Raw genomic sequence first — 21,268 nt, 5'->3', positions numbered from 1 at the left:
CGATTTGGCTGCTATATATATTTTTCCCCCAATAGCCCCCTGTGTCTCAGAACACATGGATTCTTCCTAATCTAACTTTACCAAAATTGTCTTTACAGAGTTTCCTTCCACAGTTCATTTTGATATATTATCTACAGTATGATGGCTTTTTCAGACAGGGAGATCAGCAGGGATCCTTCCTGTAATTACTCTTCCGGTAATTAATTGTTTTCTAACCTTGCATGTCTGGAGGAATGAGAACAATCTGGACAAACCACATATATCCCATACCTGAATTTTTCTTTTGCACACATTCCTGCAGATGCAGGTATAGCCCCTGACCGCTCAGTTTTTCAGAGCATTTTCAGCCTAAACAGAAGCATCCATCCATCCATCCATCTTCCTCCCCTTTTATCCGGGGCCGGGTCGCGGGGGCAGCAGTCCGAGCGGAGTCCTCCAGACTTCCCTCTCCCCGCACACCTCCTCCAGTTCCTCTGGGGGAACCCCAAGGCGTTCCCAGGCCAGCCGGGAAACATAGTCTCTCCAACGTGTCCTGGGTCTGCCCCGAGGCCTCCTCCCAGTGGGACAAGCCCGGAACACCTCCCCAGGGAGGCGTCCAGAACAGATGCCCGAGCCACCTCAACTGGCTCCTCTCGATGCGGAGGAGCAGCGGCTCTACTCCGAGCTCCTCCCGGGTGACTGAGCTCCTCACCCTATCCCTAAGGGTGCGCCCAGCCACTCTGCGGAGGAAACTCATTTCTGCCGCTTGTATCCGCGATCTCATTCTTTCGGTCATGATCCAGAGTTCATGACCATAGGTGAGGGTAGGAACGTAGATCGACCGGTAAATTGAGAGTTTCGCCTTACGACTCAGCTCCCTCTTCACCACAACAGACCGGTACAATGACCGCATTACTGCGGACGCCGCACCGATCCGTCTGTCAACCCGCTCCATTTTTCCCTCACTCGTGAACAAGACCCCGAGATACTTAAACTCCTCCACTTGAGGGAGCAACTCCCCCCTAACCCGGAGGGGGCAATCCACCTTTTTCCGACTGAGAACCATGGCCTCGGATTTGGAGGTGCTGATTCTCATCCCCGCCGCTTCGCACTCGGCTGCAAACCTCCCCAGTGCACGCTGCAAGTCTTGACTTGATGAAGCCAACAGGACCACATCGTCCGCAAAAAGCAGAGACGAGATCTCGCGGCCACCAAAACAGACACCCTCCGTTCCCTGACTGCGCCTAGAAATTCTGTCCATAAAGATAATGAACAGAATCGGTGACAAAGGCAGCCCTGGCGGAGTCCAACATGCACCGGGAACAGGTCTGACTTACTGCCGGCAATGCGAACCAAGCTCCTGCTCCGGTCATACAGGGAACGAACAGCCCGTAGCAACGAGCCCCGAACCCCATAATCCCGAAGTACCCCCCACAGGATGCCACAAGGGACACGGTCGAATGCCTTCTCCAGGTCCACAAAACACATATGGACTGGTTGGGCAAACTCCCACGAACCCTCCAGCACCCTAGTGAGGGTATAGAGCTGGTCCAGTGTTCCACGGCCAGGGCGAAAACCGCATTGCTCCTCCTGAATCCGAGGTTCGACTATCGGTCGGATTCTCCTTTCCAGTACCCTGGCATAGACTTTCCCAGGGAGGCTAAGGAGTGTGATCCCCCTGTAGTTGGAACACAATCTCCGGTCCCCCTTCTTAGAAAGAGGGACCACCACCCCGGTCTGCCAGTCCAGAGGCACCGTTCCCGAACTCCACGCGATGCTGCAGAGGCGTGTCAGCCAAGACAGCCCCACACCATCCAGAGACTTGAGAAACTCGGGGCGGATCTCATCCACCCCCGGAGCCTTGCCACCGAGGAGTTTTTTGACTACCTCAGCAACTTCAGCCAGGGTAATGGACGAGTCCCCCTCCAAGTCCCCAGCCTCCGCTTCCTCTACGGAAGGTGTGTCGGAGGGATTGAGGAGATCCTCGAAGTACTCCTTCCACCGCCCGAGAACATCCTCAGCTGAGGTCAGCAGCGCACCACTTCCACTGTAAACAGTGTTCGTGGAACACCGCTTCCCCCCTCTGAGTCGCCGGACGGTTTGCCAGAATCTCTTTGAGGCCGACCGAAAGTCTTCCTCCATGGCCTCACCGAACTCCTCCCAAGCCCGAGTTTTTGCCGCGGCGACTGCCAGAGCCGCGCTCCGTTTGGCCCGTCGGTACCTGTCAGCTGCTTCAGGAGTCCCATGAGCCAGCCAGGCCTGATAGAACTCCTTCTTCAGCTTGACGGCATCCCTTACTTCCGGTGTCCACCACCGTGTTCGGGGATTGCCGCCGTGACAGGCGCCGGAGACCTTATGGCCGCAGCTTCGAACCGCCGCCCCGACAATGGAGGCGCGGAACATAGTCCATTCAGACTCAATGTCCCCCACCTCCCTCGGGACCTGGTTGAAGCTCTGTCGGAGGTGGGAGTTGAAGACCTCTCTGACAGGGGAAGCAGTGTTCCGTCAACACTGTTTACAGTGGAAGTGGTGCGCTGCTGAGGGGGTGTGGTGGCGCAGTGGGTTGGACCACACTCCTGCTCTCTGGTGGGTCTGGGGTTCCCTGTGACCCTGTATGGGACAGGTGGTTCTGAAAATGTGTGTGTGTGTGTGTGTGGTGTGCTGCTGACCTCAACTGAGGATGTCCTCGGGCAGTGGAAGGAGTACTTTGAGGATCTCCTCAATCCCTCCGACACACCTTCCATAGAGGAAGCTGAGACCGGGGACTAGTCCATTACCCTGGCTGAAGTTGCTGAGGTAGTCAAAAAACTCCTCGGTGGCAAGGATCTGGGGGTGGATGAGATCTGCCCTGAGTTTCTCAAGTCTCTGGATGTTGTGGGGCTGTCTTGGCTGACACACCTCTGCAGCATTGCGTGGAGCTCGGGAACGGTGCCTCTGGACTGGCAGACTGGGGTGGTGGTCCCTCTTTTTAAGAAGGGACCGGAGATTGTGTTCCAACTATAGGGGGATCACACTCCTTAGCCTCCCTGGGAAAGTCTATGCCGGGGTACTGGAGAGGAGAATCCGACCGATAGTCGAACCTCGGATTCAGAAGAAGCAATATGGTTTTCGCCTTGGCCGTGGAACACTGGACCAGCTCTATACCCTCACTAGGGTGTTGGAGGGTTCATGGGAGTTTGCCCAACCAGTCCATATGTGTTTTGTGGACCTGGAGAAGGCATTCGATCGTGTCCCTTGTGGCATCCTGTAGGGGGTGCTTCGGGATTATGGGGTTCAGGGCTCGCTGCTACGGGCTGTTCGTTCCCTGTATGACCGGAGCAGGAGCTTGGTTCGCATTGCCGGCAGTAAGTCAGACCTGTTCCTGGTGCATGTTGGACTCCGCCAGGGCTGCCCTTTGTCACCGATTCTGTTCATTATCTTCATGGACAGAATTTCTAGGCACAGCCAGGGAACGGAGGGTGTCTGTTTTGGTGGCCGCGAGATCTCGTCTCTGCTTTTTGCGGACGATGTGGTCCTGTTGGCTTCATCAAGTCAAGACTTGCAGCGTGCACTGGGGAGGTTTGCAGCCGAGTGCGAAGCGGCGGGGATGAGAATCAGCACCTCCAAATCCGAGGCCATGGTTCTCAGTCGGAAAAAGGTGGATTGCTCCCTCCGGGTTAGGGGGGAGTTGCTCCCTCAAGTGGAGGAGTTTAAGTATCTCGGGGTCTTGTTCACGAGTGAGGGAAAAATGGAGCGGCAGGTTGACGGACGGATCGATGCGGCATCCGCAGTAATGCGGTCATTGTACCGGTCTGTTGTGGTGAAGAAGGAGCTGAGTTGTAAGGTGAAGCTCTCAATTTACCCGTCGATCTACGTTCCTACCCTCACCTATGGTCATGAACTCTGAATCATGACCGAAAGAATGAGATCGCGGATACAAGCGGCAGAAATAAGTTTCCTTCGCAGAGTGGCTGGGCGATGGAATCTAGGGAATGGGTGAGGAGCTCGGAGTAGAGTCGCTGCTCCTCCGCATCGAGAGGAGCCAGTTGAGGTGGCTCAGGCATCTGTTCCAGATGCCTCCTGGACGCCTCCCTGGGGAGGTGTTCCGGGCATCTCCCACTGGGAGGAGGCCTCGGGGCAGACCCAGGACATGTTGGAGAGACTACGTCTCCCAGCTGGCCTGGGAACGCCTTGGAGTTCCCCCAGAGGAGCTGGAGGAGGTGTGCGGGGAGAGGGAAGTCTGGGGGGCTCTGCTTGGACTACTGCCCCTGCGACCCGGTCCCGGATAAGCGGAGAAAGATGGATGGACTTACAAATACTGCGGCAAAGTTGAGTCATAAATGGTTGACGGTCAATTAGTAGCATATCGCTATGAAAGAGCTCTGAGGAGTAAAATGACCTTCTAAAGAGACCAGACAGTCGGTGCCAGAACTGCAGGTGTCAGTCAAAGAAACTGCAAAACAATTTAATGTGTCAAGGAGAACACTCCAAGACAGTAACAGCATATGAAAGACATGGAAAAACTACATTGACAAAGAGGAATAGTGGTCATAAGTCAAAGTTCACCAACAGGGATAGACAGACACTTCACAGGAAAGTCGCTAAATGCCCCAAAAGTACAGCCATAAAATTACCATAGAATTGAATGAGTGTCTTTGTGACCCAGTTGCAACAAAAACTGACCAGCATGACATTCAAAAGCTGGAATTTATGGTAGGGCTGCCATTCGGTAACCGTCTGTATCCAAGGCCAGCAGACAAAGCATCACAACCTGGTAAAAGGAGTATAAAACTTGGACCCCAGATCAATGGAAAAAGGTAACATACTGTCTTTCACCCTATTTCCAACATTTAGATGGGTTTACATTTGAGGAAAGCCAAAGGATGTCTTCAACCCACAATGTCTGTCACCAGTTGCAGCCATTGTCAGATTTCATGATGGCAAAAAATGAAAATTACATGACACGTAATGAAATCAAACCTTCATGCAATTACACATTTTACCAGGAAAATTGCATCACAAAATTGGCAGCATGATGACAACCCAAATCCGCTGACTTCAAAATTCAGTTTTCACCCGTGTGAATAATTCTGTGTCTTTTAAGGTGATGCAACAGCGCAAACCTTTTTCCACACTGCGTGCAGGAAAATGGTCTCTCTCCACTGTGAACACTCTGATGTGTTTTAAGGCTACTTTGCTGAGTGAATCGTTTGCCACAGGTAACACAGCTGTATGGTCTCTCCCCCGTGTGTGTTCGAAGGTGTATTTTTAGGTGAGAAGAACAGTGGAAGCACTTTCCACACTGCGTGCAGCTGAATGGTCTCTCTCCTGTGTGACTCCGCTGGTGTATTTTAAGGTAAGGCAAGCGACTGAAGCTCTTCCCACAGTGAGAACAAATGAACAGCTTTTCTCCAGCGCTGGTTCTCCAGTGGTTCTTCATCTTGGCTGCTGCATTTACCCTGTTATTCAAGGTATACCCTTCCTTACTCGGAGTGTATAAGGCTGATTCAGCTCTGTAAGTCCTTGGCTCTACATGTTGTGCAGCTTCCTCATGTTGCTGCTCTAGGTTTGGTAATGTTACACACCTTCCCTGAGGGAGCTCTCTGGACTTGCCCGGGTCAAAACCAGACATGGTTCCTTCAGTACATACAGTCTGCATGTCTGTCTCTTTTTTCACACATACGGTGTCAAACACGCAAATGCCTGGGCCCCCAAGAGCACAGCAGCTGTTAGCAGAACCGTCCATTGAGGAACGTGCAGGTTGTACCTCTTTACGAACTGAAAGAATCTGTGCGTACGACTCTGTTTCATATGAGCAGTCTCTATAATTTGTATGTGTGTCAATGCTTTCTTGAACAAAAGAACTCCACAGTTCGCCGTCTCGGTCATACACCGCACCATCCGAGTCTGCATTGCGTAGACCTCCCATGCTGTCCTTAAGTCGAGGCGGACTGACCCTCTGAGTGCCATGCAGGTTCCCTGGCAATGACGACCTGTGCTCAGTGAGCTCCTGTGGACTTTCATGCATGTCTTGTATCCCTGTATGATCCACAAACATGGGGTGTGTGATCTGTGCAACATCGGGAGCATTAGCGGCCGCAGCCAAGGTGTCGCACACCTGCCGACAGCAGGAATGCTCAAGGAGAATCCTCTCATCACAGTGCGCAGTAGACTGCGCTGCTCCTGTGAGGTTAAAGGGAAAAAAAGAAATAAGTAACAAGTCAAGGACAGGGGTTCTGCTATATATAAAAAATCTTGTGTCATTAGCAGCTTTCTTGCAAGAAATTTAAATTTTCCATCAGGATGGTGAAATCACTATTCTTAAGTATCTCAGAGAGCATACGTTTCATATACAGACAAAGGGTTACCATAGTGGACACTGCCTGAATGACTTGAACTCTTGACAAAAGCCACAAAAACAACACATGCAGTCATCTTTTCCAAGCTACAACGTGGCTTAGCTCAACAGCACAACAGTGCACATTACGCAGCAACACCTGTCTGATGACTAGAAAAAGTGTGAGACAGTGCAAGTCACTTGGATAACCTGCCAAAAACAGTTGTTCTCAAAAGGGCACATGTTACCAGCTGTGAAATATTTTACCCTCTCCACTGGCCCTCAGCCGTTCACGTGGATCACCTTTCCATGTCTCTTCTTCAAGGCTTTCTTCTTTAATAAAAAGAGACTCTTTGACCCCTTCCATGTCTGCCTCCTGTATACAAGGGATATACACACACACACACACACATTTTCAGAACCGCTTGTCCCTTACGGGGTCACGGGGAACCGGAGCCTACCCGGTAACACAGGGCGTAAGGCCGGAGGGGGAGGGGACACACCCAGGACGGGACGCCAGTCCGTTGCAAGGCACCCCAAGCGGGACTCGAACCGCAGACCCACTGAAGAGCAGGACCCGGTCCAACCCACTGCGCCGCCGCGCCCCCCAGCAAGGGATATACAGAGGGTACTAAATGGACAACATGAACAGCAACTATGTCAGCAAATCTGTCATCTTTTTTTCAAAATTTTGCAACAAACTTCACATAAATTTAAAATATATTTTAAAGCATCTAGGGCCAACAGGTACTGTAGTGATTCGGGGTGTTGCCTTGGAAGCTGAAGGTCTACAGCTTGAATCCCACTCCTGCTGCCGTGCCCTTTACCAAGGTACTTACCCTAAAGTGATACCGTAAGAATACCTCACTCTACAAATGGGTACATAACTGAAAGATCACTGTGTATAACAGTAATGTTGTCACCTTGAACAGACATCGGCTTAATGAAGGTGAATCTGTAAGTTTCATTGCTATTAAAAGTAATAAAAAGGTACAGTGGATCAACTTTAATTGCAAAAACACTTGATTACGGCACAGCAGGTAGTACTGCTACCTCACAGCTCCTGAGCTGTGTGTTCAGATGTGGGTTCAAACCCCACTCGGTCTGTGTGGTATTTACATGTTGCCCCCTCTTTGTACAATTCTTCACAGTCCAAAGACACACGTTTCAGGTAAACTGGTGACTTTAAGTTTAAACCGTCTTGCGTGTTTGTGTGTGGCTACACCACAATGGACTGGCTGGCGTCTTATCGAGAGCATACCCTGTCTTATATCCTCTGTTTCCAGGACTGGCTCTGGGCCACCACAACCCCGCACTGGACAAGTGTGAATTTTGGTTGATCATTCAGGTTTCGCGGACAGAGTAACGGACCTGCAGGGTCCTGGGTTCAAATCCCATGCTGTCAGGCTGCGGGACGGAGCCCTCCTCCTCAGCCAGCGCACACTGCTCATCCCTCCATGGGCTGATGCTCCACTCCTCTGGGACAATCAAGAGAAAAAAGGAGACTCGATCTTCCAGGTCAGAGCAACAAGGGAACCAACATCCAGCCCTATGTGCCTGTCCATCTCTCTGTCAGTCCGTCCGTCCGTCAGTTCACCCATGATCCATCCGTCCATCCATTGGTCCATACATCCATCATCCATCTCCATCCATCCCCGCAAGCCGCCCTACCTACCCTCGCAGCCCCCGGGCCGCCCGCGGCTCCTCAGCTCTCCCTCCAGCAGCAGCACCTTCCTCTTGAGCGCGTCGTTCTCGCCCTGACTGCGCGACACCTCCACCCGCAGCACGGAGCACTTCTCCTCCATCAGTTTGCTGATTTCCACCACCGCCGCTTTGGCCAGGATGTCCATGATGGCTGCTAACTGAGTCTGAAAGGTCGCGCAGGTCGCCATTTCTGCACTCTGTTCCGTGCGTCAGCCAGCGGGACCGCTCACGCCGCAACGCGTGCCCGACAGTGCCAGGGACACAGGACCGGACAGGACGCTCGACCGCGACACCACACCCGAACCGTCCACCGACCTGTGCACGATGTTTACTTCCGTACAGGGAAGTGGAAACGGAAGTTACCGTAATTACAAAAATTACCGTAATTACTGTAAACGCGTGACAATTTCAGATGATCTACCATGATTAAATGGTGTCCGTGTTTCTGACAAGAAATGTAACAATTACTTCTTCAGGTTTGTGTAAGCAACATTCCATATTTTCAGTCACACTGGCTTTCCAAATGTTTACCCGCTGTCCCACTGTGACCCCAACCTGCCACATAACTAAACTAACAAACTCTCTGACATTGTTCTGAATTTAACTGAAAAGTCACGTGCTTCATCATGTGAAAAATACATGTATTATGTAGCTATGTATTTATGTGTGTTTATTTCAGTGTTCTGAGGATGCGCTGTAGAGACAGCTTCTAGTTTAGTGGTTAGAGCTGCTGCCTTGGAACCCAAAGGTCATATGTTCAAATCCCCCTGCAGCTGTAGTACCCTTGAGTAAGGTACTTACCCTAAATTGTGCCAGTAAAATTACCCAGCTGTATAAACTAGTAGATAACTGTAGGTAGATTGACATTGTAAGTTGCTTTGGAGGAAAGCTAAATTAATAAATGTAGCATACTAATTGAACTAAAACTTTTCCCATCTTGTAATGGAAGGGAACACAAATTATTTCCCTGTATTTCTGTGGCGATGTCCCCCAACCCAGTATCAGTCTTTTCTCCCGGCAAAATCAAGGCTCTCAGTTGACATGCCGAGCTGGATTCTGTGGTAAACATATCTTCCCATTGCTTAAAAACCTTGAAAAACAGTGCTAAATGTATTTCTTACAGGCTAGAAAAGAGAATAAAGAGAAATAAGACAACTTGTTAAAATTTGTGCATTTATTTAATTAATGTAAAAGCAGCACATATATAAGACACCAATGAAAGACAAACAGACAACAGCTGACTACAGCAAATACACATTACAAACTTCTTTGTTTAAAACATTTATGAAACAAGGTTGAGTGAATGACACAGGAGTCACTTTGTATTATTATGACCCTTATTCAGCTAAAGCCTTTGCCCAACACAGCTTACTAAGTTAAACACACAACTCCACACTGATTTACCATATATGCAGCAGGTCGTCTTACTGTTTCGTTCAGGTTAAGTACCTTTACTGAGGGCACTGGAGCAGCATTGCGATTCGAACCAGGGACCATCATCTTACAATGAAAGAGCCCTAACTACTACACTACTTTCAGCCCCCAATCCATTACTATTCCTGCTTAAATATGTATGATGGAATTACTAGCAAATGGTGTCCAATATTTACTCAGTGTAACTTAACAGCATTATATTACTGTCATATTAACTGCAGTAATTAGGGTAATGAACACATCTGCTGGCTTAAATAAAAAGCAGCATTAACTGCAACTACATAAGGGAAAATATCCATATGCAAATCACAGCATCCGCATTAGACACTCACAAGTGACTGAGGTAGAACACAGCTCATATTCTACACACCCTGTGCCATAAAGAGCTCTGAGCGGTTTTACAGAGACCAAAGCACAGTCCCTGTCAGAAACCTTCTGGAAGGACACCTACAGACATAGCGCTGGACTTAATGTGTGTGATTAGACAGTGACAATGCACTGGGGGACAACAAAATACAACAATCCATGGCCACAGTGCACACATTTCCCCTCTCCCTGAGTAGCCTCTTTGGATTTACCGGTGCATTAATTTTTTGTTCCCGTGTGAATTCGCTGATGCATTTTAAGAGCATTTAACTGTGAGTAACTGTTCCCACACAAGTAACAACTGTATGCTCTCACGACAGCATGAGAGCACTGGTGAGCATTGCGGTTAGACAAACAGGAGAAGGTCTTCCTGCAGATGCCGCAGCTGTATGGTCGCTCGCCCGTGTGCACTCGCTGGTGCCCTTTAAGGCTACTTTTTTGGGAAAAACACTTCCCACAAGTAACACAGCTGTACGGTTTCTCTCCTGTATGAATTCTCTGGTGTCTTTCAAGGTGGCTGAAGCGATCAAAGCTTTTCCCACACTGAGAGCAGATGAACCACTTCTCTCTGGGGGCAGCAGCCAGTTTCTTCGTGTGCTCACAAGTGTTCAAGTTCAGAGCACGTCCAGCGGTCTCCTCCAGTCCAGCTGCTCTCTCCAGCACGTTAACATGTGACGTGACTACAGAGGACAGAGCTGTACCGCAACACTCCTCTGCACCTGGGCCAAGAACCGAGCCCATCTCCGAGTCCCGTCTGATAATGAGGGTGCCGTCCGCACCTGCGGTACTTGCCCCTCGGTCATCTAGTTTAAAGAACGTCCACAGCTCACTGTCTGTCTCATTACTTTCACTCTCCAAGAGGGGCAGACTTCCAGCAGCATCTTCTGATTCACTTTGACTGAGTATCTGGGCCACAGCAGCGTCCTCTTTTTCAGCCTTCGGCATAGACTCAAGGCCATTCAGATCCACATCGCTGTGCCTGGGGTTCGACTGCTCAGCAAGTTCTTCAAGGCCACCTGCAGCAGTGGTCCATGTGCTCTGTTGCCCATCACCATCGACAGGTGTGGAGCCGATGTCATTCTCTTCCTCACTGGATCTCTGCTTAAGCGGAAATCTCCTTACAGCAGCAATCATTTCTTCATGTCCTGTAAGGAAGTGTAAAAGCATGGTGAGGTAAAGGAAAAAAGTAACTACAAAAAACATCTTATGAACATACATATGATACAGCAGGCCCCAGGTCCGAGTCCCACCTCCTGCTGTAGCAGCCTTGCACAACAATGCACTCACCCTGTGAACTAGCATAAGTGCCCATCTGTATAAATGGTAAATAATTGCAAGTAGCTTAAAACTTTGTGACTTTGGGAAAAAAGCATCTGCAAAACGAATAATTATAGTACAAGAAATGGATTGCGTAACTGATGCTTTTGTTCAAAACTGATTTACAGGATTTTTATACACACGGCGTATTTCATGACAAGGTGGCACTGTCAGACAGCCCAGTGAAAGTGTTCGTACTGTTTATTTATGTATTCGTTCATTCATTCGTTCGTTCCTGATCATGCGAGACATGAACTGAGTCGACTACAAGCACACGCCCTCCCACCCAGCGCGCGGATACACGCGCGCGCCCGCGTACACACTCACTGACCGTGCCGATCGTCTCCGAGCTCGGGATCGACCTGCACCGCCACGGAACGCGAGTGCGCCGCGGGCTGCCTGAGTGCGGCCCGCAGCTCCTGATCCAGCACACGCAGCTTCCTGCCGAGGCTCTCGATCTCACTGTCCCGCCTGCAGACCTCGAGCCGTAGCAGCGCGGCTCCATCCTCCACGAGCTTGCAGATCTCGGCGGCCGCCGCATTCGCGAGCACTTCTAAAACGGACGCGATCTGAGTGTGGAGACTGAACGAGGTGGTCATACTGAGGGACAATTTTTCATCACTCCAATTTATTCAAAGTTACTGCATTTACCACTGCTGTGCGTTTACGGCACTTTACTATAAGAAACAAAGTGAAGCAAAGCGGCGACAGCAACACAATCTCCGTTTCTAAAACGGCGTCACGTGCTTCATTTCCAAGCGGAAATGACGACACAATCCCTCCCAATCCAACCAGTTCTACACGTGGTTTAGCTGCGGTCTACGGAGAGAATGACGTAATTTAAACACGTCTCCAGTTCAGATATTTTTAATATTAAAAACCTTAAAATCTTTCACAGTGTATGTTGTTATTAAGGAATTTCCGATAACTTTGAATCGAAGGCAATTTCGTGTAATGAAGTAAGGTACCTGTCCTAATTTTAACAGCCAAACAGGTTTAATTGCGGTGTGACGTGTGTGTGTTATTGATTCGGGTTTCTTTTTAAAATTCTAAAGCAGTGTCTAAGACACACTCTAAAGATCAGTGATGTTTTTGGCACGCGCACACATACACACCATATTACCGTCAGGCATATAACTATGCAGATCTCCTGCAAACAGCACATACAATGTGCCCCATGTGCAATAGGGACCCAGCTCCTATCACGACAACAGCACATCCCCAAATCAGCACACTGTTACCATGTGCATTACTGGCTCTTGACTATGGGAAGGTCCTTATTCTGAAAGGTTGTGTTTGGTTTTCGCAGCTCATAATAGCAACCATCCCACAGAAGAAAGAACATTCAGAATATCCTTCATCTTGAGAGACATTCAGGTCAACCATTGTAAACTGCTGTTGGCAAAGGTTTCTGATAATATTATAAGACTGTGTTATGACCCCAAGGTGTCTAAGGGTAACAGGGTATAACATTAAGTTGCCTGAAGGCCAGTGGTTTGGATGGGGACCAAAAGCAATAAGCAAGACTTTTGGTGCAAGTGATTTACTATGTACGTAAGTGAGAAGTGGGCTAGTGAAAAGTTATACATATTGTATATTACAATTCCAAAGACACATGGGGAAAAGAACTTGGGTAGTGTCAAAGGAATGAACAAATCAAACCCAAGCAAATCTAAGGTAGCACAGACTATTCTAACTATATCAAACAAACACAACCAGAAAAAGTATCTTCAGTGTCAGAAGACGCCCAAATAACCCAAACAAAAATACACAGCTGACACTCACCCTTTGCCTAGTGTGGTTTAGACACTCCAAACAAAACTACATGTGCAAGTGTATGTCACATGACTTTTATCTGTACACTTTTCCCAAGCCAGCTAGCACTAAGTTCAGTTGAACCACACAGGTGACAGATAAACTGGAACAGGGAGAACTATGAACATACTGTATAAACAGAAAAGCACAAGCAAGTACAAAAACAATGAGGCAAAACACAAAAAAGAAAGCACACAGAAAAGTCAGCAAAAGCACCAGACTCCAACACCAGCTGCTTTAAATTCTTTTTCTGCCTAGATCTTCATTGGCGGGGAGGTTTGTGGTAATGTCAAGGATAATGATGTTTGGCAGGATAAGGGATAAATGGCAGTTGGACACCTGTAAAGAATCACACAAGCAACAGTAACACATCAGGATGTAACAGTAAGAGTCGATAACTACGACATCAAATTTGTGACTGGGTTGGACCAAAACTTGTATAAAATGAATCATAATGGGATCCCACACAATGAAAAACCACTACAAAGGTGTATGAAAAGAGACATACTTTCTCCATATAAGGAGCTTTTTATTAAAAAAAAAACAAAAAAAAAAAAAAAAAACAAAAAAGCATTGCTTCTTCTATCAAACATTTTGGTATACACTTCATATACACTTGGTGTCCCAAACTCAAAAGGATTTTGTCCCTCATTGGTGGCACTCTGGCTATTTTCTTATTAAATATAGTGTATTAACTCCTAAATTACCAGAAGTGTAAATAAAACAGATGACAACAATCTAATATCAAATGTGTTAGTAATGCTATTCAACGCTTCCAGTGGTATAGTGCCCATGTGCTTTCCTGAGTGAAAGATAGTGATCTAATGAACCTTCTTTGTATCATAAATATTAACAAGCCAAATTATCAAAATATCTGACAAAAAGGCTGAAAAAAGACAGAGAACGCATTTGGAAGGACTGAAAAGACAGAGAAAGATACATTTTAAAAGAATATATATTTTTATAAGTATTACACTCTGCAGTGGTCTGGTGATGCATCCAAAGGTCACTATGTTTCTGGCACAGGCTGCAGACCACTGCAGCACTGCACTGAATGAATGAAAATGCAACATTAAAAGCAAAGCTATAAATCATTTTTGCTACAAATATAAAATGACATCCTGCATAAAAATATCTTTTATTTTCTGTAATATATTTTAAAGAAATTTTAGTTGACATTGTGTCATCCAGGAACCAGTTTTTCTTCCATCATAAGAAATAACATTAATTTGATCCCCTCACAACAGGAATTCTCATAAGGGGGTAATTTAATTAGAGAAATTGACTGTTACATAACAGATATTTGAAATTTGAAATTATTCTTTTTGAGAAATTTAATTATTGAGCACAAATCTCTCAAGTACCACAAATTACACCAGGATTTGTTCCCAGCCTAGTAAAAACAAGTTACAAAATAAGTATATACTGTTTGTGTAACATATGCATCAAAATAGTTCTCATGTTTGCTCCAGTATTTGTACAAGAGCTTTCTGGCTAATTGAGTTATTCCACTTGATGAAATTACCTTCTATGAAGGATAGAGTGTAACACACACACACACACACACACACACACACACTTTCTGAACCGCTTGTCCCACACGGAGTCGCGGGGAACCGGAGCCTACCCGGCAACTCAGGGCGTAGGGCCAGAGGGGAAGGGGACACAGCCAGGACGGGACGCCAGTCCGCCACAAGGCACCCCAAGCGGGACTCGAACCCCAGACCCACCAGAGAGGAGGACTCGGTCCAACCCACTGCGCCACTGCACCCCCTGCAGAGTGTAACACACTTTATTCCAAATATGCTTCCTGGATATGGGCTCTGATCTATCTTTTTAAAGCCAGCAAGAGGCAGCCCAAGAACATAAAGGTACACTAAAGCAACATATCAGCTTCATTAATTATTCAGACACACAATTACACTGAATAAATACCATCTACTGTTCAATACAGAATTATGTTTTGTACTGAAGGACAGAACATAATTCAAGGACAGCTGCCAGTGTAGTGGTTAGAGCTACTGTCTTTGGGACTAAAGGTTGCAGATTCAATCCCCACCTCTGGTTGTAGTACCCTTGAGCAAGGTGCTTACCCTAAATTGCTCCAGTAAAATCAAACAACTGTATAAACAGGTTAATGACTGTAACCTTAACATTGTAAGTTGCTTTGGAGAAAAGCATCAGCTAAATGAATAAATACTGGGTATGTTAAAGGAAAAGAGACCCTGCTATGGTTTTATTGGATTCAGGGTGAGAACCTTTCTCAAGGGTACACACAGCAGGAGATGAAATGCGTTACAAACTGTCACCTTGAACTACAATGCCGCCTACTGCCCTGTGTAAGACCTTTGCATATAGGTTTGGTTTTTAATGCAAATTATGTAACAATGTATCATTACATATCATTTTTTCAAGAGTTTGTCATGTGTACAGTAAACAGTTTGTTACACCATACAATGAGATTCTTACTCTGTGAATCCTCTTAGCAGCCTATGACATAAATTATAAGGACATGAGGAAAGAAAAACACAGGGCGTAAATCACAAATTTACAAAAATTACTACTAGTGCAAGGTCGCAAATTACAAAAATTACTAAAATCACTAAGATTACTTTTTGTTTTTTTTAAACAAAAATGCTGTTTTCTTTACAGAACGCTTCCTTTGTGATCCCGATAAAGTTATCTTACAATGGCTAGCAAGTGAAAACGTGAGTATTCTGTAGTGCAGGGAAAAAAAAAGGTCAGAGATTTAGAACGTAGAAATGCAGCATGAACAAATACTGTACAGTATTTATATTACTTTTCTACTGTATATTATTTACTGTTCTATAATTTGTATTATTTTAACATGAATAAAGTGTGAAATTTGTAGAAAATATATCAAAGCCCTATTTCACAACAGTGCATTCATGCAACTTATTTATATACCCTTATGGCTCATACTATACAGTATAATGGGATTTGTGCCATGAGGCTGCTGGAACCGAAACTCATTATGACTCGAGAACTACCTGTACCAATATTTTGTGTATTCTGACTAAGCTGAATTACAAGTTTAAGTACAAGAAACTGGTCAAAAAGTAAGTTTGAGACTGGGGCACTTTTTTATCAGTTCTCAGGTGTGCTTTCATATTACTTCCCAAAACATAACACTTTCCACACTTACGACAAATATACAGCCCCTCCATCATATGATGTTTCCTATGCACTACCAAAGACGACATCTGAGGAAAACATTTTGCGCAGTATTCAGAGCTGTAAAGTTTCTCTCCAGTATGCAGTTGTTGATGTGTCATCAGATTACCTTTCTGACCAAAAGCCCTCCCACTGTGGGAACAGACATATGGTTTCTCTCCTGTGTGGAATCGTCTGTGTATTTTAAACAGACTAGAGGAAGAGAAGCTCTTCCAACAAAAGCTACAGCTCTTTTCTTCACCGAATTTTCACTTTTATCTTTCAAACAGTGATCACTCGCACTTTGCACCTTTACGTTCTCCCCACAAGTTCATTGCTATGCTCTTACTCACTCATTTTTGTTTCTGAATGTCTATTTTGCTGTTCACATTCAAGATGTCCACTCGTAAATTACTGCACTTTTCCCTTGAAGTACTATTTTTGTTTAGCGTTCATTACGTCTAACTGAGACTCTGTAACAGACCTTGTGCACAGCAGCCTCCCCAATGATTTGCGGTTCTATATTCAAAGTCTTTTTGGAACCGTAACAAAGCCTTGATGCGTCTGGCAATGACCTGTAACATTTGTTAAAGACTGATGTGCTGTGTGAAGAGAGTCTGCTCAATTCCAAGTTACTTTCTTGTTCAGTAAACTCAGTGTCAGACTCACTGATTGTGTCAGAATCTGGACACTCATGGAATCCATCGCTCTGTATGTTTTCTGCTTAGTTGAGGCACTGGAGAGGAAGTATTCTGCATACTACCTTTACCACCTTGTTATTGGAACAGTCTGGATCTGTGGAGTATTCCTTTTCCTCTGCAGTTGCAGGTAGGTTTGTCACATTGCTCCTCAGAGAACTCATCTTCAAAGGCAGGTTCCTCACTATGCAAAACATCTCCTGTGAAGCAGAAATACTGAGATATTAAGTTATAAATTTAAAGTAATTGCAACCCTTATATTAATTACCTGTCATCTATAATGAGATCAATGAAGTGAACACTCAAACTAAAACATTCTACATCTTCACCTTTATTGCAGATGTTTAGCTCCTACTCTGGTTTATGCATTTTAGGAAATAAGAGAATCTCCTCATTCTTAATTAACACTGATTCATATTCATCCTCTTCAGCACTGGCACACTGGAGCTGGGAAGTCTGCATGTTGCTTTGCTAAATGTGAAAATGAAATAAAAAGGCAAACAGCTCTTTATGCAGCACATCACCGGCACTTAAAACCAAGAACAAACACCTCCATGTTTTTGAACCCAATTACATCCCCTATTAATCAGTCCTGAAAACTGGTATAACAGCTTGAGAAAATACATACCCTTTTTTCATACATCTTTTTAACCACCACAGCAGAAAAACCCCTAAATTAACCCTAAAAATAGTAACCAGAACGAAAAAGAAAAAAAAAAAAAAAGTGATAAAATGAAGATCATCCAACATCAAACATTCATTACTAATACCACACAGCACCTCACAGAACAGCGTCTTATGCTTTGCAGGGTGAAAAACATAGTCAGTGATCCTTTACTTTTTTATACCATGGTCATCTGTGATGCAAACTATCAAAATATTTCCTAAAAAGGCTGGAAAAAAGTGCAAACAGCATTGGAATTTTGAGTAACCTGTCCACCTGAAACACATGGGAGGAAATTAAAGCACCCAGAGGAAAACCATGTAAACACGGGAAGAAAAGGCAGACTCCACACAAACGGAACTGGATTTAAACCCAAAACCCAGGAGCCGTAAGGCTCCTGCTGTTCCACTGCGTCACCGAAAAACAAGACAAATAACAGCAAGCTAAATGATAGGGGAATGGAGCCTGAATAAAAGGAACCAGCAAAGTTGATACTTAAAACATGTAAATTATTTTAAACATGTGGGTACTTGGCTGAGAATTAAAGCTGTCCAGGAGTTCTGGACTGTTCTCCTTTTTCAAATATTTTCCTCATGTTTACATTTATTCATTTAGCAGACTCTTCTCCAAACCACCTCCCATGAACTATGCAGTGTTATGAGCCCACACCTTATTCACCAAGGTGACTTACACTGCTAGACACTACTTACACTGGGTCACTCATCCATACATCAGTAGCACACACTCTCTCAATCACTCACACACTATAGGGGAACCTAAAATGCATGTCTTTGGACTATGGGAGAGAAACCAAAGCACCCGGAAGAAATCCACACAGAGAGAGGGAGAACATGCAAACTTCACACAGACTGAGTGGGGATCGACCCACGTCCTCTTGCACCACCTAGGCGCTGTGAGACAGCAGCGCTACTTGCTGTGTCACCATGTTTAAAAGGTAGGAATCTTCCATGTTTGTTGAAAACATGGGCAAACAGTTTGTGGCTCAGAAACCCCTTATTTGCCCCCCCCCCATTTAAATTAAAGGTAATTACGAGTTTGTTTTACACAATCAGCAGATCTTCATGAGTAAATTATAAGCATGAAAGGTAATTAAAAACCCAACCATCCACCATTAATAAACAGTAGTCTTCCACCACTTTACAAAAGCAATTTGTTCCAAAAAAACCATTTGTAAGGCAAAGTCTCATAAATATAAGATTTAGTTTCATTGATAATTTGTATGCATTCCTGAGCCCAAAACTACCTAAGGCTAACTATAACTTTGAAGAAATTTGCATGGTGGCTCCAGTCTTGTACCAGAAAGATGAGAGAATACAAATGCGATCGTTGTTAATACAAAAAAAAGTCTCAAGTCGAATTGCAAGTTGTTAAATGAAGCTCCCGAAAAAGTCAAACGGTCTTAACCAAAAATGGATCTGCCTACCTCTGGGTAGGACTATATACAATTGTTTTTTTTTTTTTTTAAAACCTTGAGGTGATTTTGAGGAAGCACAAGGTGAACTGGGCAGCATAGAGACATAGAAGGTATTGCTGCCACCTCACAATGCCTGGGCCATTCATGTGTACGTTTGAGTCTGTCCGTCTCTGCAGGTTTCCTCTGGGGGCTCCCGTTTCCACCCACAGTCCAAAGACATGCATTTCAGGTGAATTGATGACTCAATTCGCCTGCAATTAGTTAGTTAATGCATGTGTGCCGCTACATCGTGAGAGACTGGCGACCCGTTCCGGATGTACACCCCCAGCTATGTACCCGGTGATTCCGGGATAGGCTCTGGACTGCTGTGACCCTTCCCAGGACAAGCGGTTAGTGAAACAAGTGAAAGCGAATGAGTGCATCACAGTGAACTGACCTCAGTCCTTAAGGCCATTGTTCGGAGTCATTTTCATTTGGACAGGTGTGGGTTCGATTCGCAGCAGATTCACACTACATTCCTCAAGCATCCCTCCCCAGCGGACGAGCAACTCTCTCCTGCAAGGAAACCTCTCTTGAAACCTAATGCATTAAAAGCACATTAAAACACCACATATAAAAGCATACATACATGTAAATACAGAAAATGTTACTACATGAGAGTGAGATGAGGCTAAAATGTTGGTCAAACTAAGGAGTAACAGAATAAATTTACGGATGCAGAGCTCTGGGAAACAAGGTTTAAATATTAATTGTTGACATTTTTTCTATCCATGCACAGTAAAACTAGACCAATAAATGAAACAAGCTGACCACTACAGAAATTACTTAAAAACAAAACACAAGCGGAACGCACGGGCTCGACTTCCTCTTGGATACCGCCAGTACTCGGCGTGACGGCTCGCGCTCCGGCGCCTGCGCAGCTCTGCGCCGCGTGCAGCTCGCTCTCGAATATGTGCAGCCTCCTCGTCACTTCAGCAGGTCGATCTCGCGCCTGCTTTGAGACAGCTCCAGGCGGAGAGCTAAACGTGCCGTCTTCAAAAAGTTTGTTTATTTCCACGACGGACTTCTCTATCAGTTCCATAATAGATGCCAGCTGGTTCTGGAAGTTAATTAAACGAGATTTTATCGTTACTGAATATACAGTTGTTTATGAGTACTGCGTTTAATGTAATCCAAATGAATAGAATCCCGTGTGTCCTGCGGTCTTTTCAGACAGGACTACACCGCCGAGCGGAAGTCATGACAACAAGCAGCGGAGACATCCGGTTGTAACACAGAAATTTTTTGGGAAATGGCTTTCTAATTTCCCCAGTTTTAACATTTACGTTTTATTCCAGTGAAATAGAAAGGACATCAATTACGAAGTATGCACGCAAGGGCCAAAAAAAGTAAAGCAAATTTAAAATAAGCAACCACGACAATACTAATTACCTGAATTTATCCAAATATTACATTCTACGGATGATCAGCAGTGAATTGAGAAATGTAAGTCAAAACTTGAAATGAAAGGGATTTCTGAACCCATCAGTTTACAGTTACAAACAAGTCAAGTTAGGAACAGATTTCAGGTCCAATTGTATTCGTAAGATGAGGACCCAGTGTTTATAAATGCAATCATATCAGCCTCAGTGTGCTGTTGATGGACTCAAGTCTCCTGGGGCTTCCTTACCAACGACACATGGCAGAGAGCAATCCCAAGAAATTTGTGGCATGGAAATCATAGTATCTATTTGGTGGTTTTCTGAGGCTTCAGGAGTTTAAATGTACTTATGCAGATCCCATAATTAAAGAAAACAAAGAGAACATTCGTATTGTTTACATACAGCTAGCTCCCAGTAGAGCAGTAGGCAGTGTGGCACTTTAGGACAGGCCTATTATATAGGTTAAACACTGTAATGGCCACAATCGAATCGACCCGATGAGGAGTGTTGTGGCAGACAGAGACTGAAACGGCGCCATCCCCTGGCCACACCTGACAAGTGACCTGACAGAATCTAGTTGCAGCAGCAGCAACAGCAGGTGTCCGTGACCAAGGGTGAGGGAAATGGTGTAAAAACACTGTGAGATGGGGCCTGTGCAAGACTGGGGGAGAAGGAAGAGGCAGGGAATGAACCTTGAAAGTTTAGATGAGAGAAAGGTACATAGATGTACAGAGCGCAACCCCTTTTACTCTGGGTGCAATGCAGACACGTACTCTGGAGGCTGCTATTGGAAGCCCCAATCCCTGCTGCTGCTCTTTTAGCCGGAATTGTTCCAGAAAAAAATAACCTGTTGTATGAATGAGTCAAATACTGTCAACTGCTGTAGCAAACAGAACAATAGGCTCTAAGTACCTATGAATAGTTGGATCTTAATTCAATTTGAGC

The 21,268-nt window shown here is 45.5% G+C and overlaps 2 protein-coding genes across 7 annotated transcripts; both read right to left on the bottom strand.

Annotated features, from left to right (window-relative positions):
• Positions 1–4,508: 4,508 nt before the first annotated feature.
• On the bottom strand, positions 4,509–8,330 carry LOC114910181 (zinc finger protein 234-like). 2 transcript variants are annotated; one of them, XM_029250136.1, is made up of 4 exons: positions 7,971–8,330; positions 7,667–7,773; positions 6,563–6,671; positions 4,509–6,141 (listed from the first exon to the last, which is right to left on the bottom strand). In XM_029250136.1, the coding sequence occupies exons 1-4, from the start codon at positions 8,185–8,187 to the stop codon at positions 5,024–5,026; spliced, it is 1,551 nt and encodes a 516-aa protein (XP_029105969.1). In that variant the 5' UTR covers positions 8,188–8,330; the 3' UTR covers positions 4,509–5,023. The 2 variants fall into 2 exon arrangements, with proteins under 2 accessions (XP_029105969.1, XP_029105972.1); XM_029250139.1 differs by having other exon boundaries at positions 6,599–6,671.
• Positions 8,331–9,266: 936 nt separating this feature from the next.
• LOC108937832 (zinc finger protein 16-like) lies at positions 9,267–20,115 on the bottom strand. 5 transcript variants are annotated; one of them, XM_029250189.1, is made up of 5 exons: positions 19,756–20,115; positions 19,339–19,457; positions 16,869–17,003; positions 11,448–13,270; positions 9,267–10,944 (listed from the first exon to the last, which is right to left on the bottom strand). In XM_029250189.1, exons 4-5 carry the CDS (start codon positions 11,713–11,715, stop codon positions 10,019–10,021), a joined length of 1,194 nt encoding a protein of 397 aa, XP_029106022.1. In that variant the 5' UTR covers positions 11,716–13,270; positions 16,869–17,003; positions 19,339–19,457; positions 19,756–20,115; the 3' UTR covers positions 9,267–10,018. The 5 variants fall into 5 exon arrangements, with proteins under 5 accessions (XP_029106022.1, XP_029106044.1, XP_029106030.1 ...); XM_029250211.1 differs by having other exon boundaries at positions 16,878–17,003; XM_029250197.1 differs by lacking the exon at positions 19,756–20,115 and adding an exon at positions 19,615–19,645.
• Between the last annotated feature and the right edge of the window lie 1,153 nt (positions 20,116–21,268).

Source organism: Scleropages formosus, chromosome 1, assembly GCF_900964775.1.
Source record: "Scleropages formosus chromosome 1, fSclFor1.1, whole genome shotgun sequence".
NCBI lineage: Eukaryota > Metazoa > Chordata > Actinopteri > Osteoglossiformes > Osteoglossidae > Scleropages > Scleropages formosus.
Note: the sequence above shows the minus strand (reverse complement) of the source record. Positions and strands in the feature narration are given on the sequence as shown.

What these genes read in the sequence shown, in the direction of transcription:
- LOC114910181 (XM_029250136.1), bottom strand. Translation starts at nt 8,187, where the DNA reads ATGGCGACCTGCGCGACCTTTCAGACTCAGTTAGCAGCCATCATGGAC. An exon ending in GCGGCCCGGGGGCTGCGAGG is followed by an intron (nt 7,774 to 7,970) that starts GTAGGTAGGGCG and finishes TGATTGTCCCAG; the next exon opens with AGGAGTGGAGCATCAGCCCA. An exon ending in TTGAACCCAGGACCCTGCAG is followed by an intron (nt 6,672 to 7,666) that starts GTCCGTTACTCT and finishes CCTTGTATACAG; the next exon opens with GAGGCAGACATGGAAGGGGT.
- LOC108937832 (XM_029250189.1), bottom strand. Translation starts at nt 11,715, where the DNA reads ATGACCACCTCGTTCAGTCTCCACACTCAGATCGCGTCCGTTTTAGAA. An exon ending in GCTCGGAGACGATCGGCACG is followed by an intron (nt 10,945 to 11,447) that starts GTCAGTGAGTGT and finishes ACTTCCTTACAG; the next exon opens with GACATGAAGAAATGATTGCT.